General features: G+C 35.0%; 3 protein-coding genes and 1 pseudogene across 3 annotated transcripts in view; 2 read left to right on the top strand and 2 right to left on the bottom strand.

Moving 5' to 3' along the window:
• Window positions 1-1,596, top strand: part of LOC123663574 (flotillin-2) — a 324,503-nt gene extending 322,907 nt beyond the window's left edge. The window contains exon 10 of the mRNA XM_045598246.1: window positions 861-1,596. Coding sequence (XP_045454202.1) covers window positions 861-916 — 56 coding nt within the window. The 3' untranslated portion in view covers window positions 917-1,596. The remainder of the gene's footprint in view (window positions 1-860) is intronic.
• A 365-nt stretch (window positions 1,597-1,961) lies between these two features.
• LOC123663579 (L-asparaginase-like) lies at window positions 1,962-11,207 on the bottom strand. The gene is made up of 9 exons (XM_045598251.1): window positions 11,051-11,207; window positions 10,144-10,266; window positions 7,845-7,966; window positions 6,902-7,027; window positions 5,144-5,268; window positions 4,832-5,064; window positions 4,069-4,229; window positions 3,350-3,463; window positions 1,962-2,040 (listed from the first exon to the last, which is right to left on the bottom strand). Exons 1-9 carry the CDS (start codon window positions 11,121-11,123, stop codon window positions 1,984-1,986), a joined length of 1,134 nt encoding a protein of 377 aa, XP_045454207.1. The 5' UTR covers window positions 11,124-11,207; the 3' UTR covers window positions 1,962-1,983.
• A 4,290-nt stretch (window positions 11,208-15,497) lies between these two features.
• Window positions 15,498-16,246, top strand: LOC123663617 (annotated as a pseudogene).
• Window positions 16,247-16,628: 382 nt separating this feature from the next.
• LOC123663618 lies at window positions 16,629-20,858 on the bottom strand. Its single transcript, XM_045598287.1, has 6 exons — window positions 20,826-20,858; window positions 19,504-19,688; window positions 18,733-18,840; window positions 18,104-18,251; window positions 17,025-17,226; window positions 16,629-16,922 (listed from the first exon to the last, which is right to left on the bottom strand). Exons 1-6 carry the CDS (start codon window positions 20,856-20,858, stop codon window positions 16,768-16,770), a joined length of 831 nt encoding a protein of 276 aa, XP_045454243.1. The 3' UTR covers window positions 16,629-16,767.
• Window positions 20,859-23,176: the final 2,318 nt, after the last annotated feature.

Below are 23,176 nucleotides of genomic sequence, written 5' to 3' on the forward strand. Positions count from 1 at the left end.
AGCTAATCATTTCTATAGAAAAAAAAATCTAAGCCTAAGTTAACAAGTTATCATTCATTTCTATTTTATAACCAACTTCAAAAAAGGAGGTTTTCAATTCGACTGTATGTTTTTTTCATATGTGTTACACCAGAATGAGTGTGTATTTATTTAACTAGCTGGGCCCGCGACTTCGTCTGCGTTGAATTTTGTGGAGTTGGAGTTTAAAAATAAAAATAAAATCTAAAATAAAAGTAGCCTAATTTACTCCTTATTCTATTAGCTAACTGCCAGTGAAAGTTCCGTCAAAATCGGTCCAGCCGTTTCAGAGATTAGCCGGAACAAACGGACAAACAGACAAAAAATTGTAAAAAAAATGTTATTTTAGTATATGTACCGTGTATACATCCATATGCATTTAATAAATAGCGGTTATTTTAATATTACAAACAGACAATTCAATTATATTTATTTGTAAAGATATATAGATATAGATTATTGTGTCAACGTTCAAGGTCAATAGTATATCAATAGTCAATAGTATTATCGCTTCTGTGCACTCATTAGGAAACATAGTTTTTTTTTTTAATAATTAGGCTTGCGTTTGACCACTTGATGACTGATGGACTTAATCACTGATTTCACTTGATGTTAAGTGAGAATACGGTCTAAGATGGAGCACGCTTACCTAGTAGTAACCTATTAACTCGCGACTTAAAGGTCCCCTAGCTATCCAGAAACAGACGCTGGTATAGTGTTCCATTTTTCGCAATAGATTTTCGTATGATAACCGAGATGTTTTTACTTATTTGAGTTTGAGTTAACTGAGAGATTTGAGTTTATCTATCTATATTGAAGTTATTATTGATTTTTTTTTTCAGAAGACACTACACTTGCTGCCACAACCGCCAAGAAGAAGGAGGTAACGGCTTGTTAACGTTTTTTTTTATATTTTGCGAAAAATAAAACAGAAGTGCCATACTTGCAATCTTCACGTGACTTTTAATATTTTAAATTGTTCGTTATAAAATTTAAATCAACTAATTTTCATGCAATAAATTATATTTCATAGACTGTGCGTTGTGTTCAAAATGCATTTTTATTAAATTACACATAAAATTTAGTATATTAAAATGATTGTGACTTAGAAAACTGAGTACCGTATGTGAATCGTAATGGCGTCTAGAGTTCGTGTAATATTTGTGAAGGAATTTAATTTAAAATGTAGAAATCGTAGTTGAATTAGATTTTATACGGTAATTGTAATAATAAACAATTGTAACATGTTTTATCTGTGTCTGTAGTATTTTTTCTTGTGTAGTATAGAAGTACAATCACATCGAAAGTTGATTTAAATACAAACATTTTTTAATAACTTTATCGTATATAACATGTTCAAACTTGTTAAGCAACTGACTTTGTGATTGTACTCGTGTCGTGTGTGACTTTGAACAAATGATCGAATTTTCTTTATGATTGTTTTTTGTCTTATTTATTCCCCACCAATATAGTAGTGGGTATTTTGAAGGCACAAATTTGTTAAATTTTGTATCGATATATTTATGATTGTGTAGTGGACCCAATTATTTGTGTAATTAAATAAATGTGTGAAGTAAATTTGTTTTTTTATTATATACTAGCTGTGCCCGCGACTTCGTCTGCGTGGAGTTTAACAAAAAAGTATTGTTCAGTTCGCAGAGTTATAAAATAATTAAATTTCTAAAATAAAAGTTGCCTAAGTTACTGTTTATTACATCAGCTATCTGCCAGTGAAAGTCTTGTCAAAATCGGTCCAGCCGATTCAGAGATTAGCCGGAACAAACAGACAGACAGAGGGAAAAAAATTGTAAAAAATGTGTTTTTGGTTTATGTACCATGTATACATTTAGTAAAAAGCGGTTATTTTTATATAACAGACAGACACTCCAATTTTATTTATTTGTATTGATATAGATTTTATTTATTAATATTCTACAAAATTGTTGTTTAACTTTTTTTTTAATTTCAAAGTACTGGAGGATTAGGGTTGTATAATTCGCCTCTTAGATTAGTCTTCATTAACTGAAAAAAAAAAGAATAATAATCATAATGTGAAGGTATTAGAAAAATTTTAACAATATACAATGTGTTATTGAACTGGCGTCCATTGAACTGCGATATCAGAATCGATATTATAACATCAATATGTAACTTTCTACTAACTTGCTAAACCCCAAAACGGATAATTGCCATAAACGGATGAACACCAGTTTGTTAACACGTTGTAGATAAGGTTTTGTCTATTTTATTTAAGCTCTTTTATTTAGGAATTAAAATTACTATAAAAAAAAATTTCGTTTGGTCGGACGATTCGGAATTTTTAGTGTCATTTTATAGTTACTATCACGGTCTGATTGTATTTTATTTTTGAAGTTTATTGGATTACTCCTTAATAATCGATTTTCATCTAAGACCCCCGGTATGAAAGAATCATTACAGCCTATACAGTCCACTGCTAGACATAGACCTCCACAAGTTTACGCCAAAAATAACGTGAACTCATGTGTCTTGTCCATAGTCAACACGCTGGGTAGGCGGGTTGGTGACCGCAGTACTGGCTTTGTCGCACCTAAGACGCTGCTGCCCGTCTTCGGCCTGTGTATTTCAAAGCTAGCAGTTGGATGGTTATCCCGCCACCGGTCGGCTTTTTAAGTTCAAAGGTGGTAGCGGAACTGTGTTATCCCTTAGTCGCCTCCTATGACACCCACGGGAAGAGAGGGGGTGGCCTTATTCTTTGGTGCCGTAGCCACACAGTACATGTATGTACAGTATGAAAGAAACAAGGAGTAAAATCCACTGAACAAATGACCTCGCTACGCTTTTGTGCGCAACCTATTCTTAGTGCCTAGTGCGAGTTTTGTTTAATCCGTCTCGCAATAACGGGCGTAAATTTTAACATCATTTTGTATGGGAAATTCGGCATTGCAACTTAGTTCTTGCGTTTGCCGCTAGATGACTCTGTATCGATTGTATCGTATACTATTCTTTACCGTCTAGGCTGCAGTGTTTAAATTCCCATGCAAAATAATCTTCACGTATAAACGCGTTTCTCTCATGTTTTTGTGAATAAAACTCGCACTAGGCACTCTGCGCACCTTTCACGTTTCAGGCGTGAGTATTAAGATGTCACACGCCATCTATCGGAACCTAACATGTTTCCGATAGATGGCGTTATTTTATTCGTTTATTGTGACAGTCATACACTTTTTTCAAATAGTCAGTTTAAAAGACATTAATGGTAATATTTATATTTTTACTTAGGTTAGTTTTAATATTTTTGACCAAATCTTAATATACTATATTGATATAATTCAGTAAATGTCTACTATACCTTAACTTTTTCATCATAACTGAGTTCAGTTTTTGTGAGTACGTAGCAAAGTTTTGCAAATACAGCCTCAGCTGTCATATCAAAAGCGGGAACTACACCGCACTCCACTAGCAACTAAAATTACAAAACAAATTATAACCGACATAAAAAAGGAGCAGGTTCTCAATAACACTATATTTTTGTTATGTTTTTGTTACCTCACAACTTTTTACATGGTGGACCGATTTTGATGATTCTTTTTTAATTGAAAGCTGGTGCTTGTCACGTGATCTCATTTATTCGAGATTTGACTTATTGAGCTATCTCTAATAATAATAAAATGCGTGTTTTGTCGGTTTTGTGGTCAAGTGTAATTGTAATCGGTTTTTCAGTTGTAAAGTAAACACAATTATATACATACCCTAGGTGACCTAGCAAACGCTGTTCTGCGATACTAATAGGAACACCTAGGCGTGTAAAAAAACCTACGTCCTAATATCAGACCTACCAAATACACACACAAAAAAAAAAAAAATATAAAAATCGGTCGAGTCGATTCTGACGAATTCGTTAACATACACTAAGTTACTTTCTGTGTGCGCTCTCCATTATGTCGCTGACCTCTCAATATCCGCGCCGACACATATGAAATGGAATATTTACCGAGTCATTAAAAAATGTCCGCTAGTGACTGAAAAAAAGCATTTTTTGAAATTTAAAGCATAGACAATATTATTTACCAGTCCGGTCTCATAAATTGCCTTTTCTTGGACATTTCCGTTGATACACTGTGTAACGTTTACGATTAGGATGTTATTTTTCACAGCTTTTTCGATTTCGTCATAGATCTCCTTGCGTTTGATGGGCATGTTCCCGTTTCCGTAAGTTTCTAACACTATACCTTTAAAGCGACACAACAATTTAAAAAGTTGCATACATTATAAGTAATTAAATATTCACAAAATTTGTATAATTCTGAAAAGTATGAATAGAGATGAAGAAATCAAAAAAGATTTAGAAGAAGCGACCGAAAACAACCAATCATTTTCAATAGTAATTTTGACTCAATTCTGACATGTACATTCGCCTGCCGGCTTGACGCCATATGGCCTCGTGTATTAATCCAAAACTATTAAGTGTAATTATAGATAATCACCACCATCATCACTTCAGCTTATTGCAGTCCACTGCTGGATATAGGCCTCCACAAGCGCCAAAAATGGCGTGAACTCATGTATATCTCCCATAGGCACCACGCTGGGTAGACGGGTTGGTGACCGCAGGGCTGGCTTTGTCGCACCGAAGACGCTGCTGCCCGTCTTCGGCCTGTGTATTTCAAAGCCAGCAGTTGGACGGCTATCTCACCATCGGTCGGCTTTTTAGGTTCCAAGGTGGTATTGGAACTGTGTTATTCCTTAGTCGCCTTTTACGACACCCACGGGAATATGGGCTATATTCTTTACTGCCGTAACCACATAGCTATCGAAGTTAATAGTATCTTACCTTCCATGCCTTGGAACACAGCTTTAATAATCTCAGGAGATATATTAGGGCCTACTTTCAAGACGTAAACTTTTTTCGAAAGCTTGTCGTGTAATACGCACTCGTCAGGAACAGAGCCAGGTGGATGGAACAACATCTTCGGGTCCAGTATGAGAGTAGACTTAGCTTCTAACAGAGGGGGGTAGTTTGGAGAATCGAATGCATATATTCTTGTATTTGAGACTTTTTTTACTCTGGAATTTTTAGACACCATATTTTTACTTTACTAACAAAATTGAATTGAATATAAGACGTAAATAGTAAGAGATATACCTATTTCCTCTGAACAGTTTTGAACCGAAGAATACCGTAACTTCGGGTATGTGTAGTGTGGCGGCTATCAAGAGAGCGCACAGGAAGTTGTTGTTGCCGTCGCTACGAGGCTGGAATATTGGCACCTAGGAAGGAAGGAAGGCTGCTAGAGTAGGATTCGCCTGACGATAAGCGGATACCGTAGCCTATGGACGCTTGTCATCAGGGGCATTGCAAGCGCGTGGCCGAACCTACCCGCAACCCTCCAGAAGGGGTTACCTTACTCACCACAGGAACATTACTTGAGAGCAATGTTATTTAGCTGTGACCTTCTGTAAGGTTGAGGTACTTCCCCATTTGGTCTGCTCTGAATTTTGAGCAGGGCTTTTTCTGCTGTGCTCTGACTCATTAAAAATTGAACAAAAATAAATCGAAGAAACCCCTTTTATTATATACTAGCGACCCGCTCCAGCTTTGCACGGGTATAAAATATAATTATAGACTATGTCATTCACTGAAAAAATGATTAAAATCGATCCAGTAGTTTTGATTTATTCATTACTGCCCGTGGCCCGCACGCGTTAACTTAGAGTAAAAGCCGGTCGGAACCGCCGCAAACGCTACGTACCGCGATTTTTAAATCTGTAATATCTTCGCAAATATTCATTTAAATCATATGCTGTAAAGGGCCATATAGATCTATATTAAATAAAAAATATATTTAAGGTATTTAATGGATAAGGACTAATGCTGTATTGGTTAAAATCGCTTCGAAAATTAACCATTATTTGTCGTAAAAAGTAAATGACAAAATTTTTTTATTGTGGGATATCCATAAGAGATAGGTATATACCATCGCGGAGTTTTCTGTAGACCTTTTCAATGTGTACAATACTTAGTACATTATTTTGATAAATCTCGTAGGGTTCAGCCTGCGTTTGCAATTTAAGTGAAAAAAAAAAAAATAATTATTTACGACATAACATTAGAAAACTCAAAAATAACAGTATTTCTCCACTATTTAATGGATGTTACTATACATATAAACCTTTCTCTTGAATCAATCTATCTATTAAAAAGAACCGCATCAAAATCCGTTGCGTAGTTTTAAAGATTTAAGCATACATACATGTGCAGGGACAGAGCAAGCGACTTTGTTTTATACTATGTAGTGAAGTATCTACTGAAAATAGAAGCAAAATAAGATAATTTAATTTTGTAATAAAAAATTTAAAATATTCTAGAACTAATGTTTGATTGTTATTATCCAAAAAACTATTCGTGTAATAATTTATTTGACTGACTTATATTTTCTTCCTTTATGATTCCTTTTTATAGTCATTGGCATTAAAATTTACAGGTATATGTAAAACGGGATATATGACCGTTAGCTGTTTGTCAATGTAATAGTACTTGTATGTAATGCTTCACCCCTAGAGTGTTCTTTAGGAACCGGAGGCGCGGAGGGAGGCTTTCGCACACAAGGGTGGACGAGCTACGAGAACCACAAGAACACTCTAGGGTAGGACAGACAAAGACCACGTGGATAGTGGGGTGCTCCGATTCGGTTTTTGATGTCTCTAAAACCATTGGTTTCCAAATGATGGCAGTGTTATCTAGTGTAGGCCCCCTCCGCCCTCTGCGCTCCACCCCCCAAAACCCCATAATTCGATGGTTCTTAATCTAAAGCTTTACCCACTGCGATTCCTTGCACATGTCACTTGCAATAGGTACCACTTGGTATACTCGTACATCCCTACTGAACTATAAAAAACATACCTGTGCTCCGGTAAGTACAATTGTCTTCCCCACTACTTCTAACATAAACGACAGCATAGAAGCACCGTAGGCCGTCGTGTCGGTTCCGTGCAGGATCACAAAACCGTCGTAGTCGTGATAAAAACGCTGTAAAATAAAAATTGAGAACTTATTAACATACATAATCCAGGTTAAGTATAATGAACCATTAATTAAGTAAACGTTTTTATTTGGGGCTATAATTCTGATTCGATTCACCAAACAAGCTCACGGCCCACCTGTTGGTAAGCGGTTACCGTAGCTTATAGACGCCTGCAACACCAGAAGCATCACCTGCGCGATGCTGACCCTACCCCTGACTCTTCCCAGGAGGTCTGGTCACCTTTCTCACCACAGGAACACAACACTTCTTAAAACAGTATTATTTAGCCGTTGTATGCTGTAATTTTGTGATACTTCCCCACTTTGGCTGCTCCGAATTTTAAGCAAGATGTTGTGTCCTATTTTGTTGTCCTATTTGTTTTGTGTATTATTTCAATAAAAATTTCACCTAAACAATTAAACTACAACTTTTGGAAAAAAGACTTGGTTGTCTGTAAAGTTGGTTTACGGACGATAGCTTAACGTGACAATGTCATAACAAAACATCACCTCGAACACATAGGCCAATCGAGTGGAAGAGAGATAGATGCGGCGCATACAATGAGCGTAACGGGACAATGAGTCATCCTTTTCCGTGCATGCAGCCAGCGTTCATCAATATATTAGATGTTTTCACGTCAAAAAAAGTATACAGAAAGTCTATACTTTGGATAGCATAAACATCCTATATTCGAATATACTGATCTAAATTTTATGATTCACGATAGGAATTGACATACTCAAAGATAAAAATGATAAATAATTTTTTTATATTATATCCACTATAGAGGCAAAAATTTCATGTAGATTAACTCTCAAATACCTTAATATCACGACCCATTTTAAGCCAATCGTCGATCGAAAAGTTTGAAGCATCCTTTAGTTCATCGTATTCGTAAATTTTGTACAAAATTTTCAAATCCTTGCCATCGGTATCCTTGCCATCTGTAATGTTTTATTGAAGAATTTTTAGTATCGTTGATATAAATTAATAATAATTACACAGGGCATGCCACGGGAGTGACCATGGTTGCTGTAAAGTGTCTAAAACGTCGGGCAACCTAAGTAAGGAAAACTTAATAAAACGCGATAAAGTCCGAAAAAGTTTTTTCATTATAATGAGTAAAATTCGTGTGAACATTAGAAAACAACACAAAAATATTAACGCTATTTCGTAATAATAGTGTATATTCTAATTTATTTTGTACGAACTGAGACTGCGTTCACGACAATAGTTTTTCACTTTTATTCCTACCAAAGGAATAGTATTGAATTTGAGGATAAAAAATAGTTAACGTCAACAAAAATAATAAATAATTGTGTTTGCTCGCAAACGAAAAAAAAAACCGACCTCAATTACATCGACGAGTAATACAACGTAGATCGACGAAAAAATAGTCAAGTAACTACGCGTTATCAAAGATTACTCAAAAAGTAGTTATCAGATCTCAATAAAATTGCTTCTGCACCTACTTTCTCGCAATTTTTTCCTAATTTATTTCAATTTTGTTGGGAAAAGAGGCTTTTAGATAATTTCAAGAACAGACAAGTAAATTATTGGACACGTAAAGTGCATTTATACTTATGATAATGCAGGCATACAAATACACGTACAGCAACCAACTGATATTTAATAAACAAATCAATTACTGGATAGACTGTGACCTCATAAGTCGGCACTCTGATAATTTCGTTTGTGTCAAACATAGGAAATCATTGATAACACTATTAATTAGTTACGATTGTATGCTTAATGAAAGTACTTGTTTATTTATTAATAAATGAAAAATTATAACGTTACTAGCTGACCCAGCAAACGTTGTTTTGCCATATATATTATGAAAATTTACGTTTGTATAATTTGATGCTAAATCATAATTAAATAAAAATAAAATAAATTATTAAAATATATAAAAAAAAATTTTAGGGGTAGACTACCCTTAACATTTAGGGGAATGAAAAATAGATGTTGTTCGATTCTCAGACCTACCCAATATGCACATAAAATTTCATGAGAATCGGTCAAGCCGTTTCGGAGGAGTTTAACTACAAACACCGCAACACGAGAATTTTATATATTGATTTATATGTTAAATCGATACGCTTGAAGAATTTTTAGTTTATCCGCAAAATCTAACGTGTTGAATTTCGATGCACTATTTACTTTCATCAAACACACGTCTCCGTTACATATTTCACCAGTAAACTTATTGTAGTATAGTATAGTGTAGTATAAGAAGTCGTATACGTTCTAAGTATGTAGTATAGGTATGTTGTATACCTTATAAGCCTTATATTTAAATGTCAGTAATAAACATGCAGTTATGCTATGAACACGTCTTTTTAAATTAACACTCCTCAGTCCCATCCGTACATTATTCATCACTAATATATTAATATTTTCCCTAATAACAAGAACGCACAAACGAAAAATTCAAAGCGAATTACTACTATTACGAAATTAATCGGTGGAATATTGCGATTATGCGACCGTGTCAATAATCATAATTATTGATAAAAACGGTATCGAATTCAAGACAATTTGATTTGACAGGTTAATCTTAGCCGACCAATGTTAAAAACACAATACTTTGTTCGTATTCCATATGACGCGCGACATTATAAAATTGTAGGATTATATAATGTCCTACTGTCATTTCTAACATTTTGTTAGCGATTGTAGGTAGAAGTTTCATAAAAGGCCCGTCGTCGATTCGCGCGAAGCGCTGATATCGCATATATGACGGCGGGTTTATTAGTTGAAGCGGATTTAAATTGAATAATGGTTTATGTCTTTTTTTTAAATATTTAATGTTCATGTTTTATATATCATTTTTAGTAACATGACAAGGTACGCTACGGCCTACAATAATATACGAAACGTAACTCTCTCTTTCTATCTTCACTAACTTATATCTACCTCTCAACTTCCGTCCGCCTTTCCTGATCACACTTTTCGTAACGCCACGCATTCACCAGCTTACTACCCAAGTCAAACGTCCGTAAAGAAGTATTACTTCAAAAACCAGGTTTTGCTTCAGTGTTGACCATATACACTATAAAAATTTTAGTCACACATCTTCATTTCACAGAATTTGAACTTGAAATTCCAGAATTTTTACCTGGTAATACGAGGTAGTCACTCTTATCTGTTTTCGCTAGGTGCTGTTGCCAATATTCGTAGTCGTGTAGTTGAGGTAATTTTCTTATGACTCTGTTTTCTATATCCTTCTGTGGAACGAGTACTAAAAAGAAATTAAAGTAAGAATTAAATTTTGAACAGTGACAGCGTATAACGTTGCTGAGAAGTTAGATAACGGATATCTAGATTGGGAAGTGTGGCTCATTTTAAGGGTGTGACTTATTATGATAATGTACTTATATCTGCTGGTGCTAGGTATCTGCTAAAGCCACTATGAGTTTAACTTCATATTTGGCCATTAATTCTATTTGTGTCGGGAGTATGCCCTGAGAAACTTTTAGAGTTTGGAAGGTCTGGCCCTCGTGGACTCTTGGGATATAGTATTTGATTTTTAACCTAGTTAACCAGTATGTAATTATCCAGTACATTTCTATACAAATCAATCCACTTCTTCACCAATTTTCTAGATTTACTTATGTGAAAAAAAAATCAGAAAAAAATATTTATATGCGATTTCATGAAATTTTACCAATTTTCTGCCATGTTTGTAACTATAACTCAAATTGTCCTTTATTTTTTTCAACACAACACGACATAACTATTCGACGTCAAATTAATACCTTTGATAGCTGGCTAAGCTAATAGATGCCTAGAAAGGCTAATGAATATATTAATAATAATTATTTATATATCCTAATCGTCCAAATAAAGTACTCTCATAGGTGAAACTATAAATGTTAAATTTCCAAACTTAAAAGTTTATAAATTTTAATTTTTAGTTAAAACAATAAAATAAATGATTTTCTATTATTAATATTAAAATAATAATAATATATAAATAGTTGAATTATGTGCTACACAATAATAATAAAGATAAGTCAACTTGCCCCCCTTTTCATTCTTCAACATTCCAAGAGTACCACCGGTATACAAAACTAATATTCTCCTTATTTGAACCATTTTAATATGAATAAATTTCAATCTAAAAAAAGTTGGAAGATTACGAAATAAGACGACACTTGTCAACGTAATGATAACAAACTAGTAAATGTATTCTTATATAACATACTAATAACGAAATCAGACGACAGTTGTCAACGTAATGATGACAATTTAGTTTGATTTTACATACTAACTGTGCCCGCGACTTCGTCCGCGTGAAATTTAACAAAATAATTATTGTTAAGTTCGCAGAGTCATAAAAAAATCTGATATAAAAGTAGCCTAAGTTACTCCTTATTATATCAGCTATCTGACAGTGAAAGTCCCGTCAAAAACGGTTTAGCCATTTCAGAGATTAGCCGGAACAAACAGATAGACAGATAAAAAATGTTATTTTAGTATATGCATCGTTTTAATATACATATGAATTTAGTTAAAAGTGGTTATTTTAATATTACAAACAGACACTTCAATTCCATTTATTTGCAGTAGTAGTACTGACTTGATAACGTAATGAGATATTGATTTGCTTATTCATCGCTCATTGCATCATGTTTGTATCTAAGTTTTCCTGCTGTGACCTACCCGAGTTAACATATTCATATATTATATAACTTATTATAATTAGTAAGGTAAATGTTTTAGTAACAAAAACAAAGTGTACACATGTAATTACACACGTAAAGATAAGATATACGAATGCACACACCTCCATATTTACACGTATGAAAAAAAAGATGAAGTAATCGTTTATTTCTTTGAATATGCTTATCGTAAAATATTCTCGCAATTAATGTAAATAAGCGTATTAATACTAGTTGAGTAAGGTTATGTACTGTGTGGCTACGGCATTAAAGAATATAGCCACCCCTTCTCTTACCGTGGGTGTCGTAAGAGGCGACTAAGGGATAATATAGGTAGTAAAAATGTAAAATTAAGTGTCATAGTATGGGCCTGCCCAGCGTGGTGACTATGGGCAAAATACATGAGTTCGCGCCACTTTTGGCGTAAGAGGCGACTAAGGGATAACACAGTTCCAATACCACCTGGGAACTTATAAAGCCGACCGATGGCGGGATAACCATCCAACTGCTGGCTTTGAAATACACAGGCTGAGAACGGGCAGCAGCATCTTCGGACAAAGCCAGCCCTGCGGTCACCAATCCGCCTGCCCAGCGTGGTGACTATGGGCAAAACACATGAGTTCACGCCATTTTTGGCTCGAACTTGTGGAGGCCTATATCTAGTAGTGGACTGCGATAGGCTGATGTATGTGTCTATGTGTGTGTGTGTGTGTGTGTGTGTGTGTAGCAGTTATCGGAGAATATAGCCCTATAGACGACTGTAATACCAGAAGCATCGGCAGCGCGTTACCGATCCTACCCTCAACCCTCCCTAGGTACTCTCGCAACCTTACATACCATAGGGATACAAGCCCAACTTGAAAGCGGTATTATTTGGCTGTGATCTTCTATAGACTTAGTCGGACTGTTTCCAATTTTGAGCAGAAAATATTTTACTGTGTCTTACCTCTATAATATTATACTTATCGATGTTATTTCTGACTTCAGGAACTTTATAATAATAATAAATATACACAGCATAATAAAGTAGTGTTAAGGTCAGCAGTATGGCAGAAGTAGTGGTGTACCTAATCAGTAGAGGATGACGCGAATTTTTTTTTGTAAATTAATTTATGCGACGCAGTGAGTTATATTTATTGAAGTTGTGTAAAGATAAGAATTATGGATATCTAAAGTGATGATATATAAAAATGAATATATAGTACGTGTAGTTATCGGCGTGGACTTACGTAATATTTTATGGATGTAACAGATATATAGATACCGAATGAGTGATATAAGTTAACATATTATTTATTTGAATTTTTGTATTGAATTTTTATATTGTTGTCTGTAGGAGATCGCTATTTTGCGATAAGATCGCCTTTTGTACACGTTTTTTTTTTGCATATTTCTGTTACATGTATTGTTTATGGTTGTACCTACAATAAAGTATCATTGTATTGTATTGTGTTTTCTGCACGATACGCAAAAGATTCCCCAGTCTGTAGCTGAGCAGTATTAGTGCCGATACATAAATAATTATAAGTGTAATTTTGTAGGTTTGTTTGAAATGCTTTTACACACAAGGATACACATAATACGATGAATGCCAATCATTGAACCATTGAAAGCCATAGTATAGTCGGGGTTTTTTCGTTTGCAATCAAACACAATTATTGTAGCTTTGACTTGACTTGGGGAGAAAACTGATGAATGCATGACGAGAGCGTTATGAAAAGCGTGATCGAGCCAGACGAACGGAGCTAAAGAGAGGTGCGAGCACACATTTTCTTTCTCTCTTTCTCTTTTAGCCAGTTACGTTTCGTATATCTAAGACACAGTGCCGGGTTTATAGTTGAAGAAGTTATACTTCAGTCGTGTGGTATAAAGCACACACGGTTTTTTTTTCTAAACTGATGACTCAAAATTGATTTTGACAAAGAAAACTTTCTGATTTTGACTATTGCGCCTTTCGCTTTATAATAGCAATTGATTCCTATCTGCATATTTTCTTCGTATATACGCGTCACTCACCACAGGAACACAACACTGCTTCAAAGCAGTGTTGTTTAGCTGTTATCTTCTGTAGGTGGTATAGTAGGTAGGTATCGTCGTCATAGTGTCGTCGTAGACTTCGTGGAAATTCCGGTATAAAAAGTAGTCTATATGGTGCTCCACAACGTCCTCTATTGTTATATATATATGTATTATATAGCTCAGCCGTTTCGAAGTTAGTCTGGACAAATAGAAAGATAGAGAGACACGTCCACTTGGAAAAACACAGTTATTTTTAAATCACAGACAGACACAACAATTTTATTTATAATATCTATAGATTAATGATATGGTACGATATCCTTGGTAAGATTAGATAGTACCCCTTGGTAAGATTAGATGTTTTCTCTTGTCACTAAGAATTATTACGTTCTATAAATTATTTATTTTACTTATTTATTTATTTATACTTTATTGTACACCACAACTACATTTTAAACAATAAACACATTTAACAATATCATTTACAGACTGTGAAGTACAATGGGCGGACTTATGGCTATTTAGCCATTTCTTCCAGATAACCCAATTAAAGGAAGAATAAATTTAATAGAATCTCGAGACAGGGTAGGTGGTGCAGTTATATGATAAACTTACATGCTAATAATACATACACACTAATACTTATACAGAATACACACATAAATACATACATACATAATACATAACTTTATTATAAACTAATAAATAAATAAAAAATAATCATTATTATTATAATTGACAAAATTAATACTATACATATGAAACTCTGAGTGAAAAACATATTAGAACAAAACTCGTTTTATATCGTCTCCAGTTTAAGATAGTGACTTTTTACATACTCCTTAAATCCCTGTAGTGACTCAGCCTCTTTTATATATAACGGCAGACTATTCCATAAACATATAGCTTCAACAGTAAAGGACTGACTGAAAAATTTACTTTTGTGCATCGGCCTCTTGAGTACATGACTTCGCAATGTCCTTGATACCGAAGCATCCCTTAGATATTCAAATTTTTCTTTTAAGTAAGACGGAGCTTTAGGATCAAATAACACACAGTACAGTAGAGAAAGAATATGCAGGTTCCGGCGAAAGCGTATAGAAAGCCACTTGAGCTTTAAGCGAAATTGGGAAACATGGTCAAATTTGTGGAGGCAAGATATGAACCGGATAGCAAGATTTTGTAGTCGCTCGGGCTTATTCAGTTGATCCTCGGTCAAATTAGGATAGCTTGCATCTGCGTAATCCAAAACAGAAAGGAGAAGAGAGTTTGCCAAAATAGTTTTGGTAGGGATTGGTAGAGCAGATCTGAGGCGGCGCAAGGAGCTCAGTGGTTTCCGGCTAACTTCCTTAATTTGTACCGACCAAGATAACGTCTAGTCTAAATGCACACCTAGGTCCCTAACTGTGCTACAGTAGGGCAGTCTAACACCATTGTACATGACGGCAGGTAAAGTCATACTTTTAATTCTTGCAATCATTCCAGGGCTGCCGATTATTATGACCTGAGATTTATCAGGGTTGTTAACATTCAGTCCGTACTGCTTGCTCCATTTCAGAATGTTTGCAAGATCCAAGTTGATTGCATCAATTGCACTCACAATATTTTCCAAAAATGGCGGTAAATCAGGACATCATCTGCATACATATGGTAGAGAGAAGAAATAGATTGGGTAAATTATCTTATTTAGTTATTTAACATTTATTATAGTAGTATTTAATATCTCAATAACTCAGTTGCAATCTGAACGTAATTCTAAACGCAGTGAGAGAAACATAAATTTAACAAGATGAGTTTCAAAAATAAAGTGGTCGTAATAACTGGAGCGAGTTCAGGAATAGGTGCAGTGTCTGCTATCGCATTCAGCAATGCCGGTGCCCACGTGGTTATGATTGGTCGTAACGAAACTAAACTAAAAGAAGTCGCATCAAAATGCACCAACCCCCTCGTAATACAGGTTGACGTCACCATTGACGAGGACGCCAACGCATAATAGCTGAGACACTAAAAACTTTCGGTCAATTGGATGTCCTGGGCAATAACGCTGGTCTGTCGAATTCACTCGGTAGTATCCTTCAAGGTGATTTGATGAAATCTTTTGATTGAATTATGAGTGTCAATCTTCGCACCGTTGTCCATATGACTAAGTTAGCCGCACCACATTTGATAAAGTCTAAAGGCAATATTGTAAACATATCCAGCGTTTCTGGATTCCAGTTACTTTTTTCACCACAAGCAATCAGCTACTGCGTGTCAAAAGCTGGTGTAAATTATTTCACTGTCTGCGCTGCAGTTGAACTGGGAGCTCACGGTGTCAGAGTGAATGGAATATGTCTAAGTCCGATAAGAACTGATTTCATAGAAAACGCTAATTACCAAAGTTCTTGGGATGACTATAACAAGTACGCTATGCTTGGAATAATAAGTGAACCTGGAGAAGTAGCTGATTTAATAATGTACCTCGCAAGCGATAAAGCTAAAGGGATCACAGGATCTAACTACGTACTTGACAATGACACAATAATTAAGGGGGATTGAATAAAATACAAATATTTCTATATTTTGAACGAAATTAAATATTTCTTTGTATGTAAATGTTTTTTTTTTAGTTTTAAATAAATAAATAATTAAAATAATTCTTTATTTCAGGTATCAAATTACCCATAAAACAAAAAAAACAAAAAAACAATTCTTCGTCTCATTTTAAATAATACATTAATTAATTGTTGAGAATTATGAAATTAATTTGTATTAGCCTTTAGACTTTGGGCTTTTTTATCATGCTCTCAGAAAATCTGTAAATCTGCTGTAACTACAGTTCACTCACCTTACGTTAAACAGCGAGATGCCACCATTCAATTTCTTTAAAGAAGTTATTTTATACGGCTATTCTAACAAACCATTAACAAACAATTAGATATTCATTTAAAATTATTTATTAACAGTGAACCTAAATTTATAAACTATAATGAAGAGTTAAGGCTACTTATTCCTTATCTTATTTAAATATATTAAAAAATATAATAAAAAATATTTTGAAAACGGGACATTAGCCTTTATCAGTCGATATCCAGTTTCTTGAAAGATCCTTCCACTCCGCCAAAAATATCAGATATCGTCTTTGGCTTGCCCGGTCTGCGAGATTCTGTAACTCGCTTATGTTTCTCTTCTTCAAAATACTGTCTGTAATCTTGTAATCTTTTCAAAACATTGTCTGTAATCATTAAAAAGCAACATTAGCACATGGCGCCTTTGAATTATCGAGAATGTATAATGTCGAAAATACTTGAAGCAAAAACTGCTTTGGAAAAATGACCTCTATATTCTTCTAAATTATCAGCTGTAGGTAAAACTCCGACTGGAACAATATTGTTAATGGCCTTGGAGTCGGGAGTGTGCACATGTAGAATCTCCATGAGTTCTTTTTTCATAAACGGCTTCATGAGCATTAGCAGCTTGTCGATGAAGGTCGGTGCGTTTATGAACTGCATTCCCTTCAGCCTTAATAATATTGCTTCCTGGTAAAAGACAGTCCTTAACTATTAATATATTAAAAATGTAAAATTAAGTGTCATAGTATGGGCCTGCCCAGCGTGGTGACTATGGGCAAAATACATGAGTTTGCGCCACTTTTGGCGTAAGAGGCGACTAAGGGATAACACAGATCCAATACCACCTTGGATTCTAAAAAGTCGTCCGATGGTGGGATAACCATTCAACTGCTGGCTTTGAAATGCACAGGCCAAAGATGGGCAGCAGCGTCTTCGGTTCGACAAAGCCAGCCCTGCGGTCACCAACCCGCCTGCCCAGCGTGGTGACTATGGGCAAAATACATGAGTTCGCGCCACTTTTGGCGTGAGCTTGGGGAGGCCTATGTCCAGCAGTGGACTACGATAGGCTAAAGTGTTTAGTATAAGTGTCATAAAATGAATCTAATTTTTTATCAGAGTAGCTTAATACAACGGGGCTCTCAGTAGAATGTGCATAATGTATCAACTATGGAAAGACGTAAGACCGTCACAAATATCCAAACCACGACACACGATAAACACCAGTACTCTCTTTACAAACATTCGCCATTTGCATTCGTTTTGAAGCATTATGAAGTGACACTAACAAGAAAGAGTGACGTCCACTGATCATTATCATCATCATCATCACTTCTACTAATACCTTCATCTTATTTGATTTCTAGCAGATACCTGTGACAACGTGACTAATATAAATTATGTGCAGTGGAAAAAATCACAGAGACTGCACATAAAAAACTTTATCTTAAATTTTGCAAATTGACGAAAATATGCCAAAATATATGTAGAAGATATGATCAGATATGATGAGCAGCAGTTCTCGTGTCATTAGAATATTGTAAACTAATAAACAGATAAATCTTACTTGCAGATAGTACAGAAAACGTTGCAAGTCGAATACATCAATCTTAGCGAAATGGGCAAGTGTTACGCCCTCGAAGTCCACTATTAGTTGCATTCCTGGCCACGTACCCTCTTCATATTGTATCGCCTCGACGACCATTAGCAATAATCTAAAAGTAAGAAGCCATTGTTAATATCGTCGTTATAAAAAGTAGTCGATCTCTGTCCACCTGGGCTTGGCAATGGGCTTATTTACTGAAGCTTCCGCTTTGAATCTTTAATGTAACCTTTCACTTAATTTATGGGCAAACTACTGAGGTAGGGCCCAACAGAAAATTTCCTGCTCAAAATATGGAGCATCCCGACTGGAGAAGTACCTCGACCTTACAGAAAGCTAAAATCACAGCTAAATAATATTACCTTCAAGCAGTATTGTGTTCCTGTGGTGAGTAAGGTGACTAGAGCTCCTGAGGCGGATTGGGGGTAGGGTCGGTCGGGGATTACCATCAGCTGAGCCGTACGCTTGTTTGCCGAACTACTTGTTTAAAAAAAAACTATTTCAAATAGATTTTGAAGCTTATTTTTTTTTTTGTTTTATATACAAGTCATAAAACGTAAATTTTTGTAAATATTAAAAGAACGTATACTTACTTCATTGATTCTCTGTAATGGAAGTTCTTCGGGTCCGTGTTTAAGAGACGTCCGTAAAATAACTTGTCCCCTTTAATGTTTTCGGGCAAATGCAATGGTGTTAGCAAACTGTTGATAGAGAAACGGTGAAATATTTATTTATTTATTGAAATTATAGTAAGTAGAAGGATTCTTATCCTACATGGGGAAAGAGCCTATGCCCAGCAGTGGGATATTACAGGCTGAAGCATAGCATAGCATATATACTTTATCTTACAGGAGAAAATCATAAAAATAAAAGTAAATTAAAAAAAAATATTACAATATTACTTATAAAAATATTAAAACAAAATGTTAGAGAATCATAAGAAAGAAATCCTTGAATAATCCCTTCAAATTAAAATCATTATTTATGAAATAAAATATTTTTTTTGTTTTCGAGTCGTATCATATCTATATGAAAAAAAGTAAAGTTTTGGCAAAGATGTATTACTTTTTTTTTCTAATTTGAATGAGCACTGCACACTCAACAATATCCCTCCTCCCTTTCGTATATTCCATATTAAATCTGTGCTGAGATTCCGGAAATCACACAATACCGAAGCAAAAACATCCAAATCATCTATATTCTCGCAATTTTCTATTTTTAATGCATGCATACAACTTCAGTTTTAATTGTCAATTTATGATCTTACGGTTCATACACATGGAATGGCGATATTTCCCAAAAAGCGATTTTACGATATTTTAAAAACGAAAAGGGAAGGAAAAGTACCTTCAAACAATACATACACATTCATTGATACTTGTGCAGCTTTATCGACTGAGCGGTCGTTATAAAAACCATCAAAAAGTGTGCGTAGCGTCAAATTTAAATCTAAAACTTCTTTAGCAAGTCCTGAGCTGTAGTTGCAGCAATGAAATGCCAAGATCAGATCCAGGTCTGGAAAAGAAAAACGAATTTGTAAGTTATCGTTCTAAAAGGTCGTGAGAATAAGTCTGATATCGTATTAGGTATACAATATTGAGATGAGGCACAGGAGAAAATGTATTAATGTAACAATTTGGTGCTGGCAACTGGTCAATATACAATAATAAATACAATAGACGCCGCGTTGGCGCAACGGTCACAGCCATGGATTGTACCTGTTGCGCTGGCGGTTACGGGCTCGATCCCCGCACATGACAAACATTTTTATTGGCCACACAGGTGTTTGCCGTGGTCTGGGTATTTGTGCAGTCCTTGTAAGTCTCCCCACCGTGCCTCGGAGAGCACGTTAAGTCGTTGGTCCCGGTTGTTATCATGTACACCTGATAGCGATCTTTACTCATAGTAGGGAATATTTCCGCCAACCCGCATTGGAGCAGCGTGGTGGATTAAGCTCTGATCTTTCTCATACATGGGGAACGAGAGGCCTATGCCCAGTAGTCGGATATTAAATGCTAAGGCAAGAACTGGTCAATTACGCCAATGAGAAAAATTAAACAATGAAACCTTATTTGAATACAAACGAAGGAAGGAATCATGACCATTTGGTAGGATCATTAGCAACTCGAGATGAGTTCAGGGCTATTTCAAGCGCGAACATCCCCTGTAGCTCTGGCTACCGTACTCACCTTTTAAATTATTTATGGAATTATGTGGTTGAAAGATTGTGGTTAAAACTTTTATTAAAATCGAAAGGTAGTTTATTAAAGTCGGTTTCAAAATCGTTTTTGAATCTTTAGTTTACAATATGTACCAAAACTTTTATCAATGGTTTATTATAATTTGAGAGAGTGTAGTTTTTGGCTTATCCCTAACACAGCTTATCAAATTGCCTTCGACCACATTGATAATATTCTCTTTTATACTCGTCGATGTAAATATAAAGCTGTTTTCTTTCGAGATTCAGCCTGTAACATCCCATCTGCACTACTGGCTATTCGTCTCATTCTCCTTGTAGGAGAAGAATCGGAGCTATATTCAGCACGCTGTTCCACGGCGGTTTGGCGAAATTTCTCCTACTATGAGTAACGATCGCTATCAGATATTTATGATTACAACCAGGACCGATAGCTAAATATGCTCTACGAGGCACGTTGGGAAGACCCACGACGGCAGTCATTCAAACCGTAAAGAAATATTTGTAAATACAAATATCCATTCTGAGAAGGAATCTAACCCGAAAATCGCCAGTGTATACCCGCACCATTACACCAGAGCGGCTTTTTTGGGAATAAACAAAATTATTATTACTTACAAACTATAATAATGTTGCGTATCTTAACTTTAAATATCATTATCATCATAATTTCAGCCTATCGCAGTCCACTGCTGGACATAGGCCGCCACAAGTTCGCGCCTGAAATGGCGTGAACTCGTGTGTTGCCTGTAGTCACCACGCTGGGCAGGCGGGTTGGTGACCGATCTTTCAATCTTTCTTCCTTTATATGACTTGCAAATTAAAAGTTTATCAAATACCTGTTATATGTTTTTCCGGCAAGTGAGGCTGTGTTTTCAACCATTGTCGTAGCTTTGCGATATCCTCCGGCGTCACTCCTGTATTCTTCGCATATTCTTCCTCCAATGATATGTATTTCATGTCTTATGATATGAGTACCTGTAACAGGATTATATATTTAATCAGATTTTTAGCTATTAATCTGCCCTTCGTACTACACAATTTGTAACCATTTTCCAACTATGTTTGATAATATATTTGAGATACCCAATAAGATATAAATAAATAAATAAATTCTGCATATAAGAAGAACGGTTTTGAAAACTGGCCTGGCAAAGTTTGACGTGGTTAATAAAATTTGTTCGTTTCAACAAAAAAATATTCAATGCCTTTGTATTTATGTAGTTGGTGTTATTATCGCAATGATATGCTTTTTATGCGGTGTCATTTGTATTTTAAATAATACTGTAATTATCTTAATATGGGCATTTGAATGTGTCATTGTATTTATTGACGACTGTACTACAGTTGGTTTCCGCTTTAAACGGGCTTCATTAAGTAACATTTCTAAATACAATTATTTTTTTTATAAATAATCCATTCCACTATCAATTTATTGTAGAACTAGCTACTGACCGCGACTTCGTCCACGTTGAATAGTTACTTGAGAAAAAAAACCCGATATTGCTCCGCTCCTATTGATCTGAGCAAGATGATATATATATATAACCTCCCTCGATAAATGGGCTATCTAAAACTAAAATAATTTTTCAAATCTCACCAGTAGTTCCTGAGATTAACGCGTTCAAACAAACAAACAAACAAACAAACTCTTCAGCTTTATAATATTAGTACAGATAACTATAAAAAATGCCCTTGAGTCCTATTTTGTTAAAGTGAATTTAAAATTTAATTTTAGTATTTCTTTTTCATATAATATATTTTAAATAAATGTATTTGTAAGCAAACGAACATAAAAAAACCAACATTATTTACGTCGACGAGTCATACAACATGGATCGTTGAAATCACGAAATCGGTACACCAAGTAAAAAATTAAACGAAAACAACAGTCGACGAAAAATTTGTCAAGCAAACACGCATTATTAGAGATAAATTATTTTAAACAGACGCAAAAAAGGAGTATTGTGAAGTTAGCCTTTATGTCTTTATAAACTTTTATGGCCTCAAATTCCCAGTAGCGTGAAAAATCATTATTGTTATTATTTGTTATTGTTATTATTTGTTATTGTTATTAGAGATGGTTCAAAAAGTTCTTCTCAGATCTTCATTAAATTTAATCGGGACCACATGAGAACCACCACCATTCGATTAAAAAAGAATCATCGATATACCAATAGGGTGGATTGATTTTGTTGTTCAGTTTCGATGTTCAGAAGTTCTGATTTTTTTTATTAATGGAAATCCTGCTCCTTTTATTGAAGCCGAAGTCGGTTAAAATCATTACATGTTTAGACCACTACGTCATGAACTGTGATATATTTGTGGTCTACAAGGTCGTCTAGCCTTTAATATAGGCTACTTATTATAATATACTACATCTATTTTAGGAAGCAGTCGACTGACACACGTAGAAACGACATTCCTGCAAAACTGGAGTGTCGTTAATTTGGCTGCATGTTTTGTCTTAACACTTACAATTATTGTGTACATTTTTAATTATATTATATAATATGTATTTGTAGAGATCCGCTCAAGCACGTGTAGCATTAACACACGAAAACGTCCAAGGTCAAGGTCACAACCACAGCCTGTTACAGCTTTGTTCGAATATAACAAAAATTTTGGATAACTTATAATATAAACTAAAATTTCGTATTGAAAAATTACCGCGACTGTCATTTTAAAATTTTCGATATTCCGTCGACGTGTCAGATACAATTGTCACGGAGCGAATCGGGGGATCCCATGGGTGGAGTTAGTGTAAGATTTTTTCATTACTTATATAAATAACTACATTTTTTTTAATATATACAAATTTTTATATTACAAAGTTAAAT

The sequence above is a fragment of the Melitaea cinxia genome, chromosome 20, assembly GCF_905220565.1.
Source record: "Melitaea cinxia chromosome 20, ilMelCinx1.1, whole genome shotgun sequence".
NCBI lineage: Eukaryota > Metazoa > Arthropoda > Insecta > Lepidoptera > Nymphalidae > Melitaea > Melitaea cinxia.